Source organism: Taudactylus pleione, unplaced genomic scaffold (genome assembly GCF_031769625.1).
Source record: "Taudactylus pleione unplaced genomic scaffold, aTauple2 ptg000066l, whole genome shotgun sequence".
Taxonomy (NCBI): Eukaryota; Metazoa; Chordata; class Amphibia; order Anura; family Myobatrachidae; genus Taudactylus; species Taudactylus pleione.
This window is the reverse complement of record NW_028284468.1, coordinates 7,205,748-7,230,001: the sequence shown is the minus strand read 5'-3', so window position 1 is coordinate 7,230,001 and position 24,254 is coordinate 7,205,748. Positions and strand designations below refer to the sequence as shown.

Here is a 24,254-nt window from a genome sequence, read left to right as displayed (position 1 = left end):
CCCCCAGTAAAGACTGCCAAAGCGTAGGTTACCGCGAGCGGTAACCCGCTTTACCTGTCCCCCGAAGTCCCAGCTGCAGTCTGGGGTCCACCCGCGGAGACCGCTAGCAAGGTCCCCGGGAGCCACGCTGAGAGTACCAAGCCGAGGGCTGGTGTCACGGAGGGGTGATGGGAGCGGCAGCATAGATGTCCGGAGGACTGTCTAATGCTGCTCGCTCTAAAGTAGTAAAAAAAAAAAAAAAAAAAAAATTAAATCATAAAACAAAAAGCAGCTTGGGCAGCTCCTGCCGGACACCAAGCAAAGCAATTTGCCTCAGGCTCAGGGTATAGGGAGGTGGGGGGGGAGGGGGAGGGTAAGGACCTGAGCATTCTGGGAGTTCAAAAGCTTAACTGTTTGGTGTCCGGTCTCATCCACCACCTACACCCTAATGTCTCCCTGTGTAGCCCTATGGACCCTGAAGAAGAAAAGTAATTAAATGCTAGTGTCAGAAAAGTGGTATCACCAGACTACCTAACACTGACAGCCAGAAGATTATGTACATAAATGACAGATCCAGGACTTTGAGGCAGCAGGAGTGCATTAGCACTACTTGCAAATGACATTTTATTGCATACCATAGGTTTCAACTAGAACACAAATAGAAATGACATCTCATTTTTAAAAATGATAGAACAGTCAATATTTGTCTCAGTCGTCAAACAAGGATGACCTTTAATAAAGCGGGGGAAGAAAAGTGGGTTGTGTGCCACCTAAACCTTTGACATGGATAGGATTTATTGCCCATGCTGGAAGACTGCAAAATGAAACATGTTTGCTAAACTGTGCCATCTAAATTATGTAACTGTACTGAACAGGCAGGAAATATCTGTACCTAGAAGGATTTCCCCTAATACAAATACATGCCTAAGTGAAGACAATGAAGCATGCAGTTACCAGCAGCAAAAAGTCTCGCTGCTTTTAAAGGACAAGTCCTAACACTCTCCCCAACTGATACACTCTAAAGAAGCAATTATGTATGCCATGGGTTCATGGTCCTGCTTGCATTACAGTTGGATGGCAATTATACATTGTTTCCAGTGTGCTTTACCACCTAAAAAGTGTATAAGATTAAAACAATGTAGCTTGTGTGGAAATGTATTTTAAATTGTTACAGGTTTATTTTAAAACGAAAACCCTCAATGCGAAACTTTGAAACCAAACCCTTCAAGAGTTAGCCGCAATGATCAAATCACAGTAAGTCACTTCTGAATGGAATAATCACTTTCTGGAAGACTTTCTAAACATGTCCAGTATGGTTTGCTGTTTATTACTCTGTCGCAGGACTTTTACCCCATCAGGAAATAAGGATCCCACAGATGATGTGGGTGCCCTAGTTTGACGGTATTGTACACTGTTTTTAGGAGCAGGTTTCTTGTTTTCATCTGACGTCTCCTCACTTTCAGGGCTACCTGCATTAGTTTGTGCCATATTGTCCTTAGAGAAGGACATTTTATGTGGTTTAAGGTCCACAGGCTTTTGCTGCTGTATTGTACTTTTAGGGCGCAGTTTGTACTCATCTGGGGAACCCTTTTGTCTACTCACTTGTTTCAGATCTTTGTCCAAAAGCCTTTGCAGCTTGATAGCCAGTTGCCTGTCCTGCTCCTCCTGTGTTTTCCGCTCAATGAGAGTCTCTTCCAGCTCCATCAACTTTTCTGCATGGAATCCAGGACTTACACTGTTCTCCAAACAAGATACCTTTTGCCTCTTTTCAGCTCCATGGTCATCTAGATCAAATGAAGGATCTAGAGGTCTTTTAGGAGTTACTGTAAGTGATTGCTGTGGGTTACTGCTGATATTGTATTCCATACAACTGAACTTACTATGGCCATCCAGGGTGTTGGAAGACTTTGGTGTGGTGAGGTCCACAATATCAGTGTTTGACTGTTTATTATTTCCGGCTTTGTTGGCTGTTCCTTGGCACCTTGAAGATCCCGGTGTCTGCGAACCATCTCTGTAGGTTTGTGTAGGATAGTGTTTAGTTAGACTAGGTAACTGCTGCTCTGTATAACACTCTTGCATTGTTCTGCCACCGATCGGGAAAAAAGACTGAGGTGAAAGGGTGGGCATGGCATCTTCATCCGAATCCCCCAACACAGATGCATTACTTTCCATGCTGGAGCTGATATCCTGTAAAAACAAAAGTTAACAATTGAGTTGCAAGTTGTATATATTTTTTTATTATTTTAAATATCAATTTTAGTGGGAACTAGACAAAATAAAAGCAATGTAGCCTCACCTACATTACGAAGGTTCTGACATTTTTCTGTTATCTTACAGTAACTAGATGCTCCATGTGACATTTATAATTATACAAGGATGATATAAAAATGGGATTTTGGTACTTACCGGGAAATCATTTTCTCAGATTCCACAGGGGACACTGGAACTAGTACACTGGGGTATAGAGGCGTGGATAGTAGGCGCTGGCACTTTAAAAATAATTTCAAATAAGAATAATTGAAATAAGCGTGAAGCTCCTCCCTCTCTATTCCTCACCAACCCTCAGTTTAGAAAAATGAAAACCGAGAGAAGATGGAGAATAAACAGGACTAAAGATTAGAAGGTCACACAGTAAACAGAACTACACAAAACACACGGAACCAACCGAACAGCGCTGAGGTGGGCATCCAGTGTCCCCTGTGGAATCAGAGAAAAGGATTTACCAGTAAGTACCAAAATCCCATTTTCTCTATCATCCACTAGGGGTCACTGGAACTAATACACTGGAGACGTCCCAAAGTTCTCTCCATGGGCGGGAGCGCTCTGAGGAACCTGCAGAACAAGGCGGCCAAATCGTGAAGCTGAGGCAGCAAACGTGTCAAACCTATAAAACTTCACAAATGTAAAAGGACCAAGTAGCCACACGGCACAGCTGCATGCTAGAGGCACCACTGACGTGGCACCCACAGAGCGTGTGGAATGTGCTGAAATAGACGGAGGAGGTTGCCTATCGCTGCTGACATAAGCCTGACGTATAGCCAGTCGAACCCATCTCACCAACGTTTGTTTTGACGCTGGTCAACCTGTCCCAACTGCATCATACAGAACAAAAAGCATATCTGACTTACGGAAAGACGCTGTCCGAGCCACATAGACACAGAGAGCTCTAACAACATCCAGAGTAGAAGATTATCCAGGGTTCTTAGCCATGGAAGGCACCACAATAGGCTGATTTATGTGGAAAGCCAACATAACCTTAGGAAGGAAAGCGGCTTGCTTCCTGAGCTCCGCCCTATCATGAAAGATAAGGTATGGGGGCTTCAACGACAGGGCCCCCAACTCCGAAGCCAATGCAAGGAGAACAGTCTTCCAAGACAAAATACTTTATATCTTCCTCATCCAGCGGCTCAAACATGGAAGACTGATGAAACGTAAGTACCAAATTTAAAGTCCCAGGGAGCTGTAGGTGGAACAAAAAGGTGGCTGCACCCATAACACTCCCTAAAGAAAAGTCTGTACCTCAGGTATAAAGGACCAATTTGCATTGACAGAAAATAGAAAGGGCAGAAATCTGCACCTTTAAAATGACCCCAAACAGAGACCAGCATTGAGCCAGTTTAAGAAAAGCAATAGTCTGGTTCCCAAAACTTTTTTGTATCGCGGCACCCTAGTACATCAGAATTGTTTACACGGCACCCTTAAGCCAAAAGTTTTTGAGAAATTCAGAAAAAATAAAATAAAATGTAGTGAAGTAGTAAAGTGAAGTAAATTGTGCTTACCTGTCAGCTTCATTTATGTAGTGGGCGACAGGTTTGCGCTTTTGTTTGTTCACATATTTACATTACATTGACCATAAATAATTTGATGATTTTGTGCTGGACTACCAACCTGAGGCACCCCTGCAAGTGTAATGAGGCACCCCAGGGTGCCGCGGCGCACAATTTGGGAACCACTGGTCTGGTCACACCATGCTACATAAGACCGCCAAATGCGGTGGTAATGCGCAGCCGTAACGTTTCCTTGCGTGAAGCATAGTGGGGATAACAGATTCTGGGATGCCTTTTCGTCTCAAGATAGCAGCCTCAGCAGCCACGTTAAACACAGCCGCGCTAGGGTGGGGTGTACGAAAGGACCCTGTTGCAGAAGGTCCGGACGAAGTGGTAGGAGCCACGTGTCGTCTGCTAAGAGTCTGAAGGTCCAAGAACCAACTCCTCCGAGGCCAGTCCAGTGCCATGAGTATGACCGAGGCTGACTAGTGTTTTATTCGATTTAGTAGACGAGGAAAAAGTGGAATTAGAGGAAACCGGTAAACCATTTCGTAGGTCCATGGAACTGTTCACTGCGTCCACTACCTCTGCAGCCGGATCCAGAGTTCTGGACATGTATCTTGGTAGCTGATGGTTTAAGCAAGATGCCATGAGGTCCACCTGAGGCCAAACCAAACAACGGACCAAAGCCTGGAATACGTCTCGGTGAAGCATCTATTCCCCTGGGTGGAGATCCTGGCGACTGAGAATCTGCTTCCCAGTTGTCCACTCCCGGGATAAACACGGCCGATAGGATTACTGACCAACTCTTAGCCCACCGGAGAGTTCGAGTAACTTCTGGCATAGCCATGCGACTTCAAGTTCTGCCCTGTCGGTTGATATAAGCAACGGCCTTCGCGTCGTCCGACTGTACCCTCACTGGTTGAGATCCAACACATTTATGGGCCACCGTCTTTCCTGTGCAGACCCACGGCCCTGAAACGGAGTCTAGGACCACCGCACCCCATCCACGGAGCCTGGCATCTGTCCTCACGATTATCCAGTCCCACACTACAAATCTTCGACCCGCCAAGAGGTTGTTGGGTTGCATCCACCAGAGGAGAGACGCCCTGGATAGCGGGGCCAACCGAATCATCCGAAGGTGTAGGCGAGACCCACACCCCTGTGTTAGGAGGTCCAGTTAAAAAACACGGGAGTGGAATCATCCGAATTGTAGTGCGTCGAAGGAAGCTACCATCTTCCCTAAGAGACGAAGACAAATACGTACAAACAGTCTTTGGTCTGAAAACTAGCACCCGAATGTCCTGGGCCTTGTCTTGAGTTTTTGAGATGGAATTAGATTGGATTTTTAGAAATTGATCATCCAGCCGTGCTGCGTCAGTCTTGTATGTGAGCAAGGCGTGGTCCAAGAGAAGAGGTTCCGATGGGGCCTTGATCAACAGGTTGTCCAAGTATGGAATTATGGACACACCTGATGTCCGAAGGTGTGCAATCATGACAGACATGACATTGGCGCGCCTTGCAAAAATATTCACCACCCCCCTTTGCATTTTTCATGTTTTGTTGCCTCAACCTGGAATTAAAATGGATTGTTTGAAGGCGTGCATCATTTCAGTCACAGAACATGCCTACAACTGTGAAGTTGTGTTTTTTTTTTTTTTTGTTTGTTTTTTTATATTGTGAATCAAACCACATTTAGGTCAACATAACAGAAAACTTCAGCGTGCGTAACTATTCACTCCCCTAAAGTCAGTACTTTGTCGAGCCACCTTTTGCAGCAATTACAGCTGCATGTCGCTTTGGATAAGTCCATATGAGCTTGCCACATCTTGCCCCTGGGATTTTTGCCCATTCCTCAAGGCAACACTGTTCCAGCGCCTTGATGTTTAATGGTTTCCACTTGTGAACAGCAATCTTCAAGCCTGACCACAGATTCTCAATTGGATTGAGATCTGGGCTTTGACTAGGCCTTTCCAACACATTTAAATGTTTCCCCTGAAACCACTCGAGTGTTGCTTTAGCAGTATGCTTCGGTTCATTGTCCTGCAGGAAGGTGAACCTCCATCCCAGTCTCAAACCACAGGCAGACAAACAGGTTTTGTTCAAGAATATCCCTGTATTTAGCACCATCCATCTTTCCCTCGACTCGAATAAGTGTCCCAGTCCCTGCTGAAAAACATCCCCACAGCATGATGCTGCCACCACCATGTTTCACTGTGGGGATGGTGTTCTTGGGGTGATTGGATGTGATGGGTTTGCGCCAGACACAGCGTTTTCCTTGGTGGCCGAAAAAAGTTCAATTTTAGTCTCATCTGACCAGAGCACCTTCCTCCATACATTTGGAGAGTCGCCCACATGCCTTTTGGCAAACTCAAATCGTATATTATTTTTTTTAACATCACTAAGTAATGGCTTTTTTTGGCCACTCTTCCATAAAGCCCAGCTCTATGGAGTGTACGGCTTATTGTGGTCACATGCACAGATACACCGGTCTCTGCTGTGGAACTCAGCAGCTCCTTCAGGGTTACCTTTGGTCTATGTGCTGCCTCTCTGATTAATGCCCTCCTTGCCCTGTCTGAGTTTTGGCAGGTTTGTTGTGGTACCATGTTCTTACCATTTGATGATGATGGATTTGATGGTGCTCCGGGGGATCATCAAAGATTTAAATATTTTTTTATAATCCAACCCAGAATTGTACTTCAAACAAGTCAGGGCCAAAGTTGTTGAGGAGAACTCCTTGGTCTTCATGGTGTGATGCCTCTTGCTTAGTGGTGTTGCAGCCTCTTTCAGAAAAGGTGTGTTTATACTGACAGATCATGTGACACTGAGATTTCACACTTTTGAGGAGCTTCATAGCAAAGGGGGTGATTACATATGCACATTTTCAGAATTTTATTTATAAAAATTCTTTAAATTTTTCTCATTTCACTTCACCAAATTAAGACTATTTTGTGCAGATCCATCACATAAAATTCAGATTAAAAAAAACAATTACAGGTAAAAAGCCAAGGGGAAGAGTTACTTTTGCAAGGCACTGTAGATACGAATCTTTTACATCCAGAGAAATGAGAAACTCCACCGGTTCCAAGCTCGCAATGACTGATTGAGTCGATTCAATTTTGAAGCGATAAACCATCAGATACTGATTTAAAGACTTGAGGTTCAGAATGGTCCTGACTGACACGTCAGGCTTGGGTACCACAAAAAGGTTTGAGTAGAACCCCAGACCCCATTGATGTACTGGAACCGGAACCAGCACTGCTGATTTCAGGAGAGACTGATTCGCCTCTTGCAGAACCATGGCCTTGTGTGCCGACACCGGCAGACCCATAGTGAAGAAAATTTGGGTGGTGAAACTTCAAAAATCTATCCTGTACCCTACGAAAAGTAATCTGCGAATCCACGGATCCGAAGAGGTCTGGCTCCAAACCTGTTGAAAAGTCTTTAATCGAGCTCCTACCATAGGAGATCCCAGTTGGGATGGGAGACAGTCATGCAACCTGTTTTTCAACTGGCTTTTGTTCCTGTCGACGTGCGACCATCTGTGGGCGACCTCTAGCCTGCTTGGAAACACCTCTGGCTCTACTACGAAGAGGCTGCGAGGCACGAAAGGAATAAAACATGGGACCAGATAAGTCCTCCTGGGTGTTGGGGCAGTTGAAGGGAGGAAGGTATACTTAACCTCCTATGGCTTGGGAGATAACCACTTGTCCAGCTCTGGACCAAAATGCATAGTACCAGAGAACTGCAGACCCTCAATCACACACGTATTCTGCATCTGCCTAGCAAGAGAGAAGCCAGAGAGCTCTGCGGGCTGCAGTAGTGGAAGCGGATATACGTGCACTGATCTGGCAGATATCCTTGGAAGCCTCACCCAGTTAAACCGCCGAATGTGTTCCGCTAGTACTCGTAGCTCTGCTCTGGAAGTACCGGAGTCCAAACCAGTTATCAACTGCTCCACCCAGCAGGCTATAGTCTTGTTAACCCAGGCACTAACAAGCGTTGGTCTGAGTTGTGCTCCCGCCAGTGTACACAGATTGTAGTGTTGTTTCCAACTTACGATCCGAAGGGTCCTTGAGTGACGTAGCACCAGGGACTGAGGGCCTGATTCAGAGCCGGACGCTCTGACAAGAATGCTCGCTCTGATTCAGGGCCCTCCTACCTATTATAGGACCGGCCTCCTGGCCGCTCGCAAAGCTGTGGGTGACCACCCACAGCTTATGCTAGCAGCCAAAAAGATGGTCGCGATGGTCAAGACCATCGGGCTTGCGACGAGACCCTGCGGTAGGGTCTCGCTGCCACAAGCCCAGGAGTGCTTTTGGCTCTATCACTAGTGATGTCAGTGGGGCCGGCCCCCAGACGGTAGGCGTTCCCATGGGAATGCCTCCGTCTGGGCAGCAACGCCCCCGGTACGCCCACCAAAGGGGGCGTGCTGTCAATCACAATCAACAGCACTCCCCCTTTGGTGCGAGACCCATAGCGACTGCTTGGCCGTCGCTATTCGGGTCTCGCACATGCGCACAACGGAGCTCCCTCCATCGTGCGCATGCGCACTTGGGCACCATCGACCAGCTTGTGAACGCTCAGCGCTCGCGAGCGGATCTGAATCAGGCCTGAGAGCGTTGTTTTATTTGATAGCAGAGTAACGGATACATCCACTGGAGGAGGTGTTTCCCACATTTCCATCATAGATGATGGAAATGCATAGCTGGAGGCGAAAAGTCGTGGAATCTGGATATGCTTATCCGGTTGCTTCCAGGCCACAGAAAGTTGGTCTTTAAATTGTTGTGAGAAGGGAGAAACAGACCTCTCTTGCGGTTTACCAAACAGATCAAACTCCTGAGCTTCAGGAGTTTGATCTGAACCGCGCTGCTGGGTTCACTGTGGCTCCCTTGATTTACTTCTCCCGTTGAGCCTGTTGACAGGTGCTGCAGGTCTGATGTGGCGGTGAGCAGCTGTCAGGAGCTTTTGTATAAGCCCTGTGCACTCCTGCCTGACTTGAGTCAGGGCGTCAGGGACCCAGACCCCAACCTTTATAGAGGTGGCGAAAGGTCCCTAATTTAGGTAATCTATTCAAATATATATAAAAAAAATTTAATAAATTAAACTATACTGCTGGAACTCTGTCCTATAGTGTCCAGCTCCTTAGGCACATTTTTCTAAACTGAGGGTTGGTGGGGAATAGAGGGGGAGGAGCTTTACACTTCTAAATTATTTAAATTGCCAGCTCCAACAATCCACGCCTCTATACCCCAGTGAACTAGTTCCAGTGTCCCCTAGTGAATGATAGAGAAAGTATATATTCAACACCGACAGATGTATTTCCCCAAAGCTGCCCAAGCATAGTAACCAGCAGCAGTAATCTGCTGAACGGTCAAATCACTTGATAGAGATCAACGACCGCTGCACATAGCAAAATGAGCCACATAATGCACACTAGCTCAGCTAGCAAATCAACAGGAACATGTGTGGTTCCACGCCAAGGAACTCCACTGTGTGGCAGAACACACTACTGGAATGAGCTGCAATGGCTTCTTGTCACATTGTCAACAAGGAATACATATGAATCACCGCCGTTCAAATCCCGACAGCGGCAGGCCAATAGGGCTGAAAATCCTGATCGTCCCCAGGTAAGTATCAACTAACCTAACCCCCCTAACCCTCCTTAGGGGTGCCTAACCCTAACCTTCCCCCCAGTGCCTAAACCTAACCCCCCCCTTCCCCCGCCTAAACCTAAGTCCCCCGGGGGGTGCCTAACCCTAACCTCCCGGGGGGATGCCTAACCCTAAGTCCCCCCGGGAGCCCTAAACCTATATCCCCCCCCCCCGCAGCGGCGCCCGGCATCACTTCAATCGGGATGCTGGGCGCCGGTAAAAGGACAGGCGTCTAGAATTAGATGCCTGACATTTAACCCTCTCCGGGATAAAGCAGTCGGGAGGCCAGCTGTCGGGCTTATGTCTGCCAGCTTCCCGATTGCATACCGTCAACAACCAGGAAAAATTGAAATGCAGATACAGACGGGTCAGTTTGTCACTTGCTGATTGAATCCCCCATTTAATAACCAATAAGTACTACTTGACATGCTATTTCAAATATGTAGAAGATCAGTCATTTTGACTCCCTCAGTGAAACGGTTATAAGGAAAATGCCTTTACCAGAACATCTGTATTCCTGGCTTGATCAGATCCTTGAATACCAATGGTCTTTACAGGCTTTGGGGACAGAAACCTGTAAGGGTTTAAAGGTAATGAGAACAGTACATTATTATTCAAATTCTTTAATAATTGACTAGCACACACTTTGATGGACTACCATAAGATAGATTGTGTCAATGCCACTATATTGGCGGCGTAAATACAACCCATAACGATTTGCTTTAAAGGTACAGTAATGCTGCATTACAGCTGACCTCATCATTATATTTTGAAGAGAGATGTGCCATCATAGGATTAAATGGTAAAGAAGACTTCCAGAATCTAATTGTAATACTGTATAGTAAGAAGGATAAAACTGCACCATAGAGGATTTTGGCACCCGCGTATGTACAAGGATTTATATACAGTCAGCTTTACCAAGGTAGGGACTTGTGTGTACTGGAGCTCGGTGTCTCTGATATGAAGTGTAGACCATACTCGTATACTGTACATTTATGGTCATTATTACTCAACATTTAATGCAATATCATTGCAGAGATACTACAGAAACCACAGTGTGCAGGTCAACCTAAAACTACTTGCTTAGCATTATTACCTTTCTATATCACCAGGCCATTTTGGTTTGCCCTTCACAGTTTTGCAGGACTTGGAGGTGACTGTCCGCTTGTGAATTACAGGGGATCCCACAGGAGACACATGATCAGAAGATGCAGTGGACTCATTCTAGTTATGGAAACAATACTAATCAAACCTATAATTGCTTCATAATCAAGAAATGCATTGATTTTAACCAGTCTTTCCACCCACAGCTAGCAACAATGTAACAGTACTAAGCACAAATCACTGGGATGATTCCTAGTAATCTGTATTAGAACAAATATCGTCAGGACTTCTGGACCACACTTCTCTATTTAACTTTCAATTTAACCAAGCAGGGTCTCCAGGCATTTTTGCTCCGATCATTGAAAACCGCAGTGGCTTAAACTGGGTTTATATTGATAATGACTGAGCTCCCAATGTAATAAAAAGAGGTGGGACTCACGGAAAGAGAGAGGGCTGTACATTTACTCCATCTCTCTTTCAGTGAGTCCATGCAAACATGTTCAATACAGGCAATGAGGATTTAGAAGTCGCCCAGGCTTCCTAAACTTACCAGATCATTGTTCAGCATGCGAGCCAGCTCCTCATCTCTTTTCAGTTGGTCTTCTAATTCTGTCTGTGTGTGTTCCAGAGATCGCCGTTGTTCCTCCTCTTCCTCCGCCAGCAGCTTCCGGATGTAATCCTCACTTGCCTTCCGTTCTTCTTCTTCTCTACTAAGCCGCTCAGCCTCAATCTTAAGAGAATCAAAAAATACAGGGAGGAATGGAAGCAGAAAATGTAAAATAAAGGTGCAGTGTTTAATACAAAGATATAAAGCACTTTCCCTTGCAAAGTAGCTCATTACCAGCTGCTAAACATTGTTTCAGTGTACAGCTGCACAGTACCTGCAGAAAGTATATATTCTAATGTTCATTATTCCCTCCCAGCAGTGAAGGAAATGACACTCCAGCTGTATGCACGGACATTAGGTCACCCAAGAAAATTACATGGCAAACATTCCAATGTAGGCAATGTATACTTAGCTGGTTTCAGTGGGGTCAGCATGATTGCAAATGATTAATAAAGAGAAGCCACCATTTGCTGGAAGGAGATCCTACCTTGCTAATTTCTGCTTCATACTCTTGTCGGATTTCGCCTGGTTTGCATAAGAGTCGAGTTGGACATGAGGCCGATTCTAAAGCAAGGAGAGAAAAAAACAACAAGTTACTCCAAACTCTCCAATATAAGGATGACACTAGTAACTGGCTTTCTCCAGCTAAATTGTTCTTTATATAAAACAGACCTAGCTAGGAGGTAACTCTGCCATTTACTAAAGCAATAGTAATTAGCCCATGCTAATAAAAGCAAGAGATTCCTGCTCTGCCATTTATAAAGATTGTGTTCCAAGACAGGCACCGAAACCACCAGCAGGATGGTGCCAAGACAAACTATTTTGTTGGGTGCGAGTAAGCCGCGTCTTCCAATTCGGCTGCTGCCCCTGCTTTCAGGTGAATGTGTTTCCCCCAGCGATTACAGTGCCTGGAGCCCACCACTAGTGCAGGGTGAGCTGAAGCCCTGTGCAGTGAAAGCCTGTGGCCGGAGCGCCCAACAAATAGGCCCTGGGGAGAACACAAGAGACCACAGTTCATCCGCCCTATAGGCAGACATGGTTGCTACCAGAAATATTATCAGCGTAAGCCACTTATCTCTCACAAAGACTCAATTCAGATTGCATTGTGTTTCTGTAAAAGGCTTGATACAAGGCTTAATTCTCTTTTCTGCCTGAAAGAATTGTAGAATAGGTTTATCTGATGTCAGAAAGAACATGTGCAGTCAGAGTAATGACCCTTGTCAATTCTTGTAAAAGAAAATCAAAAACACCATCCCAGCACCTGTGGAATAGCAGAAGCAGGAACCAGTCATTTTTATTTGCACCAGAGCATGGGGGTCTTTTATGTGGTATGTTTGACTGCCAGAGAAAACACAATCTTACTTACGGTTATGCATCCAAAGTGCCCCCAGTTCATTCTGAGCCGTAATCATTATTTTAATTTACATTTATCTGACTTCCCAACCCAGACGCCCCCTGTTCAATCTGAATTTGTATTGCTGGAGATTACATTCAGTGGAGCCACATCTCCACCTTGTGGACAATGTATATACTGCACCTTGGAACTAATAACCTACTACAGGTTGAGTCTCCCATATCCAAAATGCTTGGGACCAGGGGTATTTTGGATATCGGAATATTCCGTATTTTGGAATATTTGCATAAAATAATGAAATATCTTGGTAATGGGACCCAAATCTAAACACAGACTGATTTTATGTGTTATATACACCTTATACACATAACCTGAAGGTCATTTTCTACTATATTTTTAATAATTTTGTGTATCAAAAAAAGTTTGTGTACATACATGAAATTCATTTATATTTCATATACACCTTATACACACAGCCTGAAGGTTATTTTATACTATATTTTTAATAATTTGTGCTTTAAACAAAGTTTGTGTACATTGAACCATCAGAAAGCAAAGGTTTCACTTTCTCAGTTATGCTAAAAATATTCCCTATTTCGGAATATTTGGATATGGGAGACTCAACCTGTATATACAACCTATTATTTCAAGCTTAGCCTTGCCATCAGGTAGCATAAAGCCGACACGAGATAACCCACAAAACCCATTTAGCAAAACTGTATTCTCAGACCCATACACACCTATGATCTGCCACCATCTATGGCAGGGGTGGGGAACCTTTTTTGTACCTAGGGCCATTTTGATATGTAGAACATTATTTGTGGGCCCGGTGCAAGCCACGCCCCCTCCGTGTGACATTGCACGGGGGCGGGCCCACAGTCACCGGTATTACAGCAATGCCCGTAGCATCCCAAGGATGCTCCTTGGAGTTGCAAGGGCCGCTCTGCTGCAGGATGCCATTCTTAGGCACACTGCTAGCCAGATGAGGCTAGCAAAAAAAAAAAGCTCCGAGGGCCAGACAAATGATTCTCCAGGCCTTATACGGCTCCCGGGCCGGAGGTTCCCCATCGCTGATCTACGGTATGAGGGCAACAGGAGCCAAGCGGGAAACTGAACAACATTCCAAAGAGGACAAAAGGAGGTGTTGCACAAGATTTATACAGTACATCCTATTAACTGATAACTAAAAAGTTGATTGGTTGCTATGGGTAACGCCCCCCATTGTCCTTTTTACGTTTGCTACACAAATATTTCCCCTTTCATTAAGTTAACAAACCAGCATAGCATTCAAAGTGTTAACAGACTGTCCAAGCATGCAGAGAGTTAATATAAACAAGCTTTTAAAAAAGTTACCATGGTCAAGAAATTAGTTTGTTATTAAAAAGGTCTAAAAATGTAAGTGTAATGAGGACAAAACATTCTAAATTTTTTGTTATCTGGGAATTCAAATACAGAGGCGGAAACAGTTACGGGTGGTGCTACATTTGGTAGGGCCATCTTCTCTATTGGTGCACGAAAATTTCGTTTTTGGAACACAAGATACAAACTATTAAAAAGAAGGAAAATACCTATACGAATAAGCTAAAATATGATGTGTTCTTAAATTGAAATATTAAGTCTCACCATCTTCATACTCGTCTTCTTCAGCATCCTGACCACTGGCACGGCGCTTGCAGTCCTCTGGGTACTGACGTTGGATCATATTCCACAGTTCCTGGTTGACCAGAGTTCCTGAGCGGGTATTGTGACGTGCCCAGGTAGAAACACGCAGCCTGCAAAAAGGACAGCACAAACTGGCTTTTTCCACAGTCATCTTGAAGCACGGCTGGCACATGGTATGCTTGCATGGTAGCGTTACTGGCTCCAGAAGAATCTCGCGACAGATGGCACACAGGCATTCTGATCGTGGCAAAGGATATTTTCCTTTTTTTGGCATACTGGAGTTAAGCAGCTCCAATCATCTGCAGAAGAAAGATGGTATGAATCAGCGATTGTATCATATGCATAATTAAGTACTGAATTTAATGCTGCTCAGTCCCACTATTTCCACAGATTTAGGTTATACTCAGAATGGATATCGCATAGTAGTTTTACTTCAGGAAAATCCAACACATATGTACAGGTTTACTTTACGCAAATTCCTATGAAAAAAACTAAAACAAGATAATTGTACTTACCAGTGAAACTAATTTCTCCAATTCCATGATGGACACTGGGGCATGACAGTAGTGTATGGAGCCTGGCAGTGTAAATCCTAAGAGATTTGGGCTTGGTTACTACTCCTCTATACCCCACCAGACTTCAGTTAATATTAACCAACCCGAGATGGAAGGAGAGGAAGAAAATCTTCAACTAAAAGGCGTGTATCCACTAGCCCATTTAACAGAGCAATTGAATTATGACATTGTTAAGGTTCAATTGCTCGTTAAATCGGGCATGAAACTGTCGGAAACGACCAGCGATGCCAGTAGTTACCTAAACATTGCAATTGCTAGCGATCAGTGTGTCAGTAATGTGTTTGCTATGCCTTATTAGAAGAACACTGGATTGACATTAGCTACACAGTTACCACCGGATTTGCAACAAACTGGATTTGCAAACATAGTATCTTACTGAGTATACTGTGATACTTGATATCCAAACACTTAGCATAGTATAAGGGATTTATACCTGTGATTTTTTTTTGTGTGAAGTGATTCGTTTACATGTGTATACTATATGCCTAAAACATTGAGATATATATACACACACACATACATACATACATAGTGTTCCCGCTAGGCTGTTTTAGCGGGGCGCGGCGCCCTGCCCTCCTTCTGGAGGGCAAAAAGCACCCTGCCCTCCAGGAGGAGGGCAAAAAGCGCCCTGCCCTAACAGCCTGCGGGAGCCGTTCTCACCCGCGGGACGCAGTGTCCCGCGGGTGGACAAACATGCGGTGACCCGGTCACCGCCGGGGAATAGACGCCGGGCACATGCGCCCGGCGTCTATTCTCCCTTTCTGCAGCGCTTGGGGGCTGCCCGGCATGTCCGTAAGCGCCAGGCACGCCCCAAAGTATAACGAAAAGGGGACGCGTCTTATAGACATGCCCCCTTTTCGGACATTGCCCTCTCTAGCTCCGGCGCCCTGCCTGTCGCCGGAGCTAGAGGGAACACTACATACATACACACACATATATATACATTATATATATATATATATATATATATATATATATATATATATATATATATATATACATACATACACACACACACACACACACAGTCAAAAGTTTGGACACACCTCATTCAATGGTTTCTGAATATTTAAATTATTTTCAACATAGTAGATTAATACTGAAGACATCAAAACTATGCCAGAACACATGGAATTATGTTGTAAACAAAAAAAAAAGTATTAATTCAAAATAGGTTTTATATTTTAGATTCCTCAATGTAGCCCCCTTTTGCTTGGATGACAGCTTTGCACACTCTTGGCATTCTCTCAGTCAGCACCATGAGGTATCTCCGGGAATGGTTTCCAACAGTCTTGAAGGACTTCCCATAGGTGCTGAGCACTTGTTGGCTGCTTTTCCCTCACTCTGCGGTCCAACTCATGCCAAACCAGCTCAATTGGGTTTAGGTCGGGTGATTGCGGATGCCAGGTCAGCTGACGCAGCACTCCATCACTTTCCTTCTTAGTCAAGCAGCCCTTACATAGCCTGGAGGTGTGTTTGGGGTCATTGTCTTGTTGAAAAACAAATTATGGTGCCAGTAAACGCAAACCAGATGGGATGGCATGACGCTGCAGAATGCTGTGGTAGCCATGCTGGTTAAGTGTGCCTTGAATTTTGAATAAACCACCAACAGTGTCACCAGCAAAGCACCCCCACCCCTCCTCCTCCTCCATGCTTCACAGTGGGAACCACACATGCAGAAACCAACCGCTCAATTTCTCTGCGTCTCACAAAGACACGGCGGTTGGAACCAAAAATCTCAAATTTGGACTCATAAGACCAAAGTACAGATTTCCACTGGTCTAATGTCCATTCCTTGTGTTTCTTGGCCCAAACAATTCTTTTTTTTTTTTTTTTTTTTAAAGCATTTTAAAAAATTTTCAATAGTACAAAATAGAAAGTATTGACATTGGGACCATATAATTCGTCATCAACAGGTAAACAATGCAAGAATAATACAGCATACAAACATAAGGATGACTCAAGAAGCAGATAAACAGCAAAAGTACTCCGCATGGCACATTCGTGTATCAGTAAAAAAAAAAAAAAAAGTCTTCGTGGTCCATAAGGCAGAAATCACAACAAGAAGAAAATACTATGGTGATCCTGCAGTAGCATGGGCTGAGGCATAACACAGGATTATGATATGGGGAAGCAATACTGTATATGTGAGACAACTTTTAACAACCCGTATAACACAAACCAATAACAGCAGCACCATCAAAAAAAACCAAAAAACAGAAAGATGTAGGCAATAAAGGGGGAAAAGGGTGGGGAAGAGGGGAGACAAGACAAAAGGTCTTAGCTTAAAGCATATGTTTTCCATTAACTAGATATCCAATGTAGGCACTTAAAAAGAGAAAAAAAAAAAAAATGTACTGCAAACTGAATCATAAATAATCATGAGACCTGTCTGAGAAGGTACCAAGTGGTGAATTCAAACATCTTCTGGATCTGTTGTTGAACAGTAAGATCTAACTTAAAAATATAGGTTTCCCACTTTTTATAGAAACACTTCACCCCCATCTCAATCTCTGGCAATGCAGCCTGGCGATCATAATAGATCAGTTTTAGCACTACAGCCTTAACCTCAGCAAGTAAGAGGAGGGTTTTTTTTTTTTTTCATCCAATGCATCAAAATCATCTTTTGAGCCACCGTTAAAACAGAGTGCCGGAACCATATGTCTGAAATTAGAACCCAAGTTCCAATGTGAACAATTTAGAAACAGACAGGGAATAGGAAGTTTGATCAGATTGATAGAAAAGACTTGGTTTATAAATGCTACTACCTTATCCCAAAAACGCCTTATTTTGCCACATTCCCAGATATTGTGGAAGAATGTAGCATCCATCGCACCACATTTTGGACAGTAACCAGATTCACCCGAGACATATGCTCTGTGAAGAACATTTAAGTGAACCTCCTGTAGATCCATTGAGTAAGTATTTCAAAGAAGTGGAACAATGCTGTATCAACATCTCAGTAGACCCCAGGGAAGGGATATCCTTGACCCAATTTTCAGTGTACCAGCCCAAGGGCAGTGTTCTTTATTTCTAAGTAAAGATGGGTATAAATAACATATCCTAAATGTATTTGTACGGCTAAAAGACAAAACAGACAATATATTATCAGAGTCACCATTTGTGGCAACAGGCAAAGCAGGGGGGGGCTCGTTTGAGCAAAGTGCCTAATTTGTAGATACATAAAGAAGCACTTATGAGGAATGCCACAGGTTTCCCGCAGATAGTCAAATGTGCGGATAGAACCTCCAGGGTCAAAGATATCCCGAATGGCAGCGATGCCCAGCTGTTTCCAGGTCACAAACACACCACTATCCAAACCAGGAGAGAAACAGGGATTAGGTATTATAAAAGGAGCTAGTGTGGTTTCGTTCATGTTTCTTATTGATAGTAAGTATGTGAGAACAGCACATTGGAAACTATTTTGCAAGGAATCTGTTTCTTGTGAGTATGCAATAGAGCACTGGGGCAGTACGGATAAAAAAGGGCTTCTTCTAGGTGACAATTAGTGAAATGAGCCAGTCTGAAATGTATCTGAAGAGAGCCGCCTGGGCAAAGGCAGAGACATCTGGGAGGCTGAAGCCACCCTCCGACTGAGGTAAAATCAGTTTGGCATATGCGATACGGGGTTTCTTGGCATTCCAAATAAAAGTGGTAAAAAGGGAGAGAGTGTCTTTAGCATCGGATATAGATAATGAGAAGGGAAGCATCTGAAGGATATATGACAATTTTGGGAAAATTACACTTTTAATCACTGCTATGCAGCCAGATAGTGATAAAAGGCAAAGACATCCAATTAGTTGTGAGGGCTTTAATCGACTATAACACTGGTTTAAAGTTTACAGAGTAGAGGGAAGATAACGTCTTTGGAATAAAACCCCCCAAATATTTTAGAGGGGAGCTGCAGCAGGAGAAACGTGATAGAACAGGGTTAGAACTAAAATAGGAAGAGTCAGTGGCTAAAGGCAATAGCTTTTACTTGGAGTAGTTAACTCTGAAGCCGGCAAACATACCAAAACTATAAATAAGAGCAGTAATAGCTGATAAAGATTGGAGAGGCCTAATTTGACCTCGAGGCCATTCAAAGAAATGCCTGTAAATAAAAGGTGTGGGGGGGGGGGAGCCTGTAAGGCTATTGCTAAAGGATCCAAGGCTATAGCAAAAAGGAGTTGTGATAAAAAGGTACTAGGCAGGGCTGCCCCCTAAGTATAGAGAAGGAGGGGGGGGGGGGGGGTAGATAATTATTGCTTAAAATTTGGGGTGAATAACCAGAGTAGAGGGATTGAAGCACAGCGATGAAATCCCCTAGGGGCACCAAAGCAATGAAGAGAGTCAAAAAGGTGTTCCCAGGTAACTAAATCAAAAGCCTTCTCAGTGTCTAATGAAAGGAACGCATGATGGCCAGGTGCCCCGGAGGATTCCAACCACTGCATCACCGAAAGGACTTTTCGTATATTTACTACAGAATGACTCTCCACATAAACCCTGATTGATCTTCAGGTATTATATAGAGGGTAAGATGAGCTTAATTCTATCTGACAAAATTTTCATAAAGTTTGTAGTCTGTATTCAGTAAAGATATAGGTCTATATGAGTTAGCTAGTTCTGGGTCCCAACCAGGCTTATGTAATACTTTTAACAGAGTCAAATTAAAGTAAAGAGGGGTAGGAGTACCTATACGTAAAGAGTTAAATACAGAAAGCAGAGTGTCCTCGATTCTGGGGCCTAGAATTTTATATTAATCATTGGAGAGGCCATCAGGGCCGGGTGCTTTACCCAATTTCAAATGACTGATGGCCTAATTTCTTCTACTGTTATGTCTACTACCAAGGAACAATCCGCAGCCAGAGCAGCTTCCATTAGATAACTTTCAGGTTCCGCCACTGTTGAAAAATCTTTAAAAAAGTGTTTCCTTCAAAAAGGCGTAACCGAGCGGAGAACAATAAAGCAAACTTTTTATTTTCCTTGACGAGGCAGGAACATAGCGGAGAATATTCTTTCCTGGCACGGGTGACCTCTGAGGAGTAATCCTGGAAAATAAAAATCAGAGATCCCTCATAGCGTAAGTCTCTATTCCTCCGGGATGCGGACCAAATCAGTTCTTTGTGAACAAAACTGAGACATTTGAATATAACAACACATGGTCTGCTGTCAGGAGACCCGCGTGCTGGGCCCAACCTATGCGCACGCTCAATAACCAGGCCAGAGCAGGCGTCCCGAATATGTAATAATTCCAAAAGAGATATCTGCAGAAAAGTAAACAGGGCAGGCCCTTTGAGTGTTTCAGGAAGTCCTATGATGTGGAGATGACATCTCCTCGATCTGTTCTCCAAGTCATCTACTTTTGTTATCAGCTGGTAATGAGATTTCTGCAACTGCTCATAGTTAGTTTTAAGTTCAGACACATCCTGAAAAGTTTCTCCCATGCGTTGCTTAGTATTAACAACTCTCTTAAGGTGGGTACACACTATACAGATATATCTGCAGATGATTGTTGTTCGTACACACTGAACCACCATCATCTGTGCCTGCCCGCAGGACCCGGCGACCAGGGGGCGTGTCCCGCACCCCTCCTCATGGCTGCAGCTGTGTGTGTACGGGCGGTTGACACACCTGCCAATGGACAGATATGTCTGCAGACATATCTGTCCATCTGCTGTGCAGCATAGCCAATGCGATATGTCGGTGAACACCGACGTTCACCGACATATCGCGGGTACACACTACCAGACGGGCAGCAGATATATTGGCCGATCAATTGATCGGCCAATGTATCTGTCAGTGTGTACCCAGTGTTAGATAGTTGCTTAAACTGGGATTTCATGTCTGAGACAACCTGCTGCAGCTTAGCAGAGTGAGCCTCCATAATGGGTCCCATAGCATCCTGTACTGCTCTGACCACATCAGCATAAGTTACAGCACTGTCAGTGTTAAAAAGTCAGAGGGGACACTGAGGATCAGAAACTCCCACCTGTTTAGCAGCTGTGGTGGCCATCTTGGATTCCTGGGTCCGTTTCTGACCTAGACGACTTCTGTGGTTTAGCAGCCATAGAAGTGGATAAAAACTTGTCCATCAAGTGCCCCTGGTGTTCTGTGCAAGTAGACACCCAAATTGTCAGAATAGGCGGCAGGATGCCGGTGCTGTAACTCCCTGAAGCTGGGGCTGTAGGAAAGCTAATGTAACTAGCTTCTCACATGGGAGCTGGAACAGGAAGTCCTAACAATTCTCTTCTTCTTCTTGTTCTTCCTCAGTAGTGACTTCTTCGCAGCAATAAGACCATGAAGGCCTGATTCATGCAGTCTCCGCTGAACAGTTGATTTTGAGATTTGTCTGCTACTTGAACTCTGTGAAGACTTTATGTGGTCTCTAATCTGAGGTGCTGTTAACTAGCGGTTTCTGAGGCAGGTAACTCTAATGAACTTATCCTCTGCAGCAGAGATAACTCTTGGTATTCCTTTCCTGGAGCGGTCCTCATGAGAGCCAGTTTCATCATAGCGTTTGATGGTTTTTGCAACTGCACTTCAGGATACATTCAAAGTTCTTGAAATTTTCCGTATCGACTGACCTTCATGTCAAAGTAATGATGGACTGTCGTTTCTCTTTACTGAGTTGAGTGGATGGTGCCATAATATGGATTACAACAGTAGTCAAATAGTGGTGTCCACTGTTTACTAAAGGCCCCTATACATCAGAGATGGATTGCAGCAATCGTGCAATTTGCAATAGATTGTGTATAAAAATCTGCAATGTATGGGCTTCACAGATCGCAGATTGCAACCAAAAAGTGATGGGAATTGTTTAATCAGATTGTCCAACATGTTGGATTTCACAGATCGATTGGGGCTGTAGATTGCTAGTGTATGGACATGATCAGCAAATTTGCAGACCGTTTCTAGCAAAATGATGGGCCTTTCAAGATTGCCAGATCTGTGTTGCTGCAATCGATCTGCAAATCAGTGAAAAAGATCTGTAGTGTATGGGCGCAGATTGCTCGATTGGGAAATCCTAAGATCGGGCAATAAATCTTCAAATTGTTCAATTGTGGTTTTCAGATTGCTGATGTATGGAGGCCTTTACCCTACCTCTGCACAACACAACTGACTGTCTCAAACACATTAAGGCAAGTAATTCCACAGATTGACTCTTGACAAGGCACACCTGTTAATTCAAAACCATTCCAGGAGACTACCTCCTGAAGCTGATTGAGAGAATGCCAAGAGTGTGCAAAGCTGTCATCAAAGCAAAAGGGGGCTACTTTGAGGAATCTAAAATATAAAACATAATTTTGATTTGTTTAACACTTTTTTTGTTTACAACCTATTTCCATATGTGTTCTTTCATAATTTTGATGTCTTCAGTATTAATCTACTATGTTGAAAATAATTTAAATAAACAAAAACCATTGAATGAGAAGGCGTGTCCAAACTTTTGACTGGAACTGTGTGTATGTATAATATATCGTTCCCGCTAGGCTGTTTTAGCAGGGCGCTGAGCCCTGCCCTCCTTCTGAACTGCCCAGGGCAAAAAGCACACTGCCGGTAAATAGTGGCTGGGCACATGCGCCCGGCATCTATCCTACCTGTCAGCAGCTCTTGGGGGCTGCCCGGCGTGTCCGCAAATGCCGGGTAGACACACCCCCCTCCAGAGTGATGAAAAGGGGACGCGTCTTATAGACACTCTCCCTTTTCAATGGCCACATCCCCTTTTCAGGTACACGCGCGGAAGTGCCCTCTCTAGCTCCGGCGCCCTGCCTGCCGCCGGAGCTAGTGTGTATATATTATATACACACACAGGCCATTAGGGGCCTTATTCAGACATGGACAGTTGTGCTGCGCAAAGTACCAATGTTTGGGACTTTGTTTGTCAGACCTGTACTGCGCATGTGCAGTACGGGTCTGTGACATAGGATACAGTGCAGCATCAGGCTGTCAGTGATGGACAGTCTGATGCTGTTTGAAGGCTGCGAAGGCCGTCGCGTCGCCACCGTTGTATAGGAGGAACAAGGCAAGGATCTCAATTGGAGGACAGTTTTCCTAGCCTCTTTGTTGTATCTGCGGCGGCCAGATTGCCAAAGTCACGCAGCCAGCCAATGGTGTCGTAGATGAGCCGATGGTGCTAGGATCACTATGCAAGCAGAAGTTAGAGCTATCGCTGTTGCTTCCGTCTAAACAGCAGCAACTCTGTCCACATCTGAAGCAGGCCCTATGGGCAGAATTTATTTGCCATGTTAGGATGAGTGAGTAGACTGATTTTTTATTTTTTCCAGGAAAAGTCAAAATAATAATGAAGGTATAATTTGCGCAGTTACAGCTGAAATTAAAAAAAAATTAAATAAAAATGACTGATACAGATGTTGCAACATTCCCAAATGAACCTGTGCCAAAACAGTCTCCGCACAGGGGCAAATTCCAAAGTTTGTAACACTGTGTATGCAATCCTTTATTTTGTGATGACAGTAAGTGCCACCCGTTGCAGGTACACAGTGATTGGCATAGCGTTCCTACTAGGCTATTTTAGGGGGGGCACCGCACTATGCCCAATTTCAAAAAGGCAGTATGCACCCTGCCCTTTTTGAATGTGACTTGCACCCGCGGGTGCCATCTAAGGTCCGGCGCCAGACCTAGAGTGAACACTATTGGCACATACTGTATATAGAGCCCCTGCAAACCACATCATTATCCAACAGCAGGTTCCCTGGCCTGGAGGGTGCAAAAGCAGAGGAGAACATACATACCAGTTAGGGGAGATGTATCAAACTTTCTATAGAGTGAGGAAGTACCAATCAGCTTCTAGCTATCATTTCATAGAATGTACTTGATAAATGTTATCTCGAACCCGATTGGTTGCTATGCGCAACTTCTCCACTTCTTAGAAGGTTTGATCTCCCCACTATGAGAATAAGCAGCACAGATTAGCACATGAGGCCGGGCAGGAGCCAGGACTCGCCCTGACATATGTGGCCATAGTGATCTATGGTGGTGATCGGGATCCCAGTGTCCTGCCCTCAAACATACACCCAGTGAGTGAGGCCCCGGCACACAGACATGCCCGCACAAGCCCGTAGTGTAGGCGCCGGCCGGACACACACAGCAGACCTGCCCCCACCTCACCGTCACTGCACTCACCCCGCCGTCGCCTGTTCCCAGCCTCGGCCAACGGCCACCGATCTGGCGCCAAATCCTCCGAGTCAAATGATGACAGGAGAACTCGGAGGTCTCTTCTCTCCTCCTCCCTCAGTCCCTGCACCGCGCCAATCTGTTATCACTAGAGGCCAAACGAGCGGCCATTTTCCCAGAGACCAAGAATTATCCGTAACCGCGCTACCATGCAGTGCCCTTGGTAAAGATTGATGTGCCCGCAGAGCGCAGATATAGTTCTACCTCCAAAGATTGCCCTCAGAACAATCGTCATTGCCGTAGAATAGCGTGCCCTGGCTCAGAATGTACATTATTATACCCGGTGCTGGTGATGCTGCTTTTCCAGCACTAGCGCCGTCACATGACGTACACAGTTGCCAAGAGTAAAGATGGCTGCTTTCCCTGACTATGAAT

The 24,254-nt window shown here is 44.6% G+C and overlaps 1 protein-coding gene across 2 annotated transcripts; it reads right to left on the bottom strand.

The window, feature by feature from the left end:
* Nucleotides 1-559: 559 nt before the first annotated feature.
* On the bottom strand, nucleotides 560-24,154 carry RNF168 (ring finger protein 168). 2 transcript variants are annotated; one of them, XM_088466622.1, is made up of 7 exons: nucleotides 24,084-24,154; nucleotides 14,089-14,426; nucleotides 11,599-11,675; nucleotides 11,055-11,234; nucleotides 10,497-10,624; nucleotides 9,902-9,974; nucleotides 560-2,166 (listed from the first exon to the last, which is right to left on the bottom strand). In XM_088466622.1, the coding sequence occupies exons 2-7, from the start codon at nucleotides 14,399-14,401 to the stop codon at nucleotides 1,258-1,260; spliced, it is 1,680 nt and encodes a 559-aa protein (XP_088322748.1). In that variant the 5' UTR covers nucleotides 14,402-14,426; nucleotides 24,084-24,154; the 3' UTR covers nucleotides 560-1,257. The 2 variants fall into 2 exon arrangements, with proteins under 2 accessions (XP_088322748.1, XP_088322746.1); XM_088466620.1 differs by lacking the exon at nucleotides 24,084-24,154 and adding an exon at nucleotides 23,829-24,066.
* Between the last annotated feature and the right edge of the window lie 100 nt (nucleotides 24,155-24,254).

Excerpts from the sequence above, each read along its gene's own strand:
- RNF168 (XM_088466622.1), bottom strand. The coding sequence starts at position 14,401 with ATGCCAAAAAAAGGAAAATATCCTTTGCCACGATCAGAATGCCTGTGT. Across the intron at positions 10,625-11,054 it reads GCATGCTGAACAATGATCTG|AATGAGTCCACTGCATCTTC; the intron begins GTAAGTTTAGGA and ends TTCCATAACTAG. Across the intron at positions 2,167-9,901 it reads CCAGGAATACAGATGTTCTG|GATATCAGCTCCAGCATGGA; the intron begins GTAAAGGCATTT and ends TTGTTTTTACAG.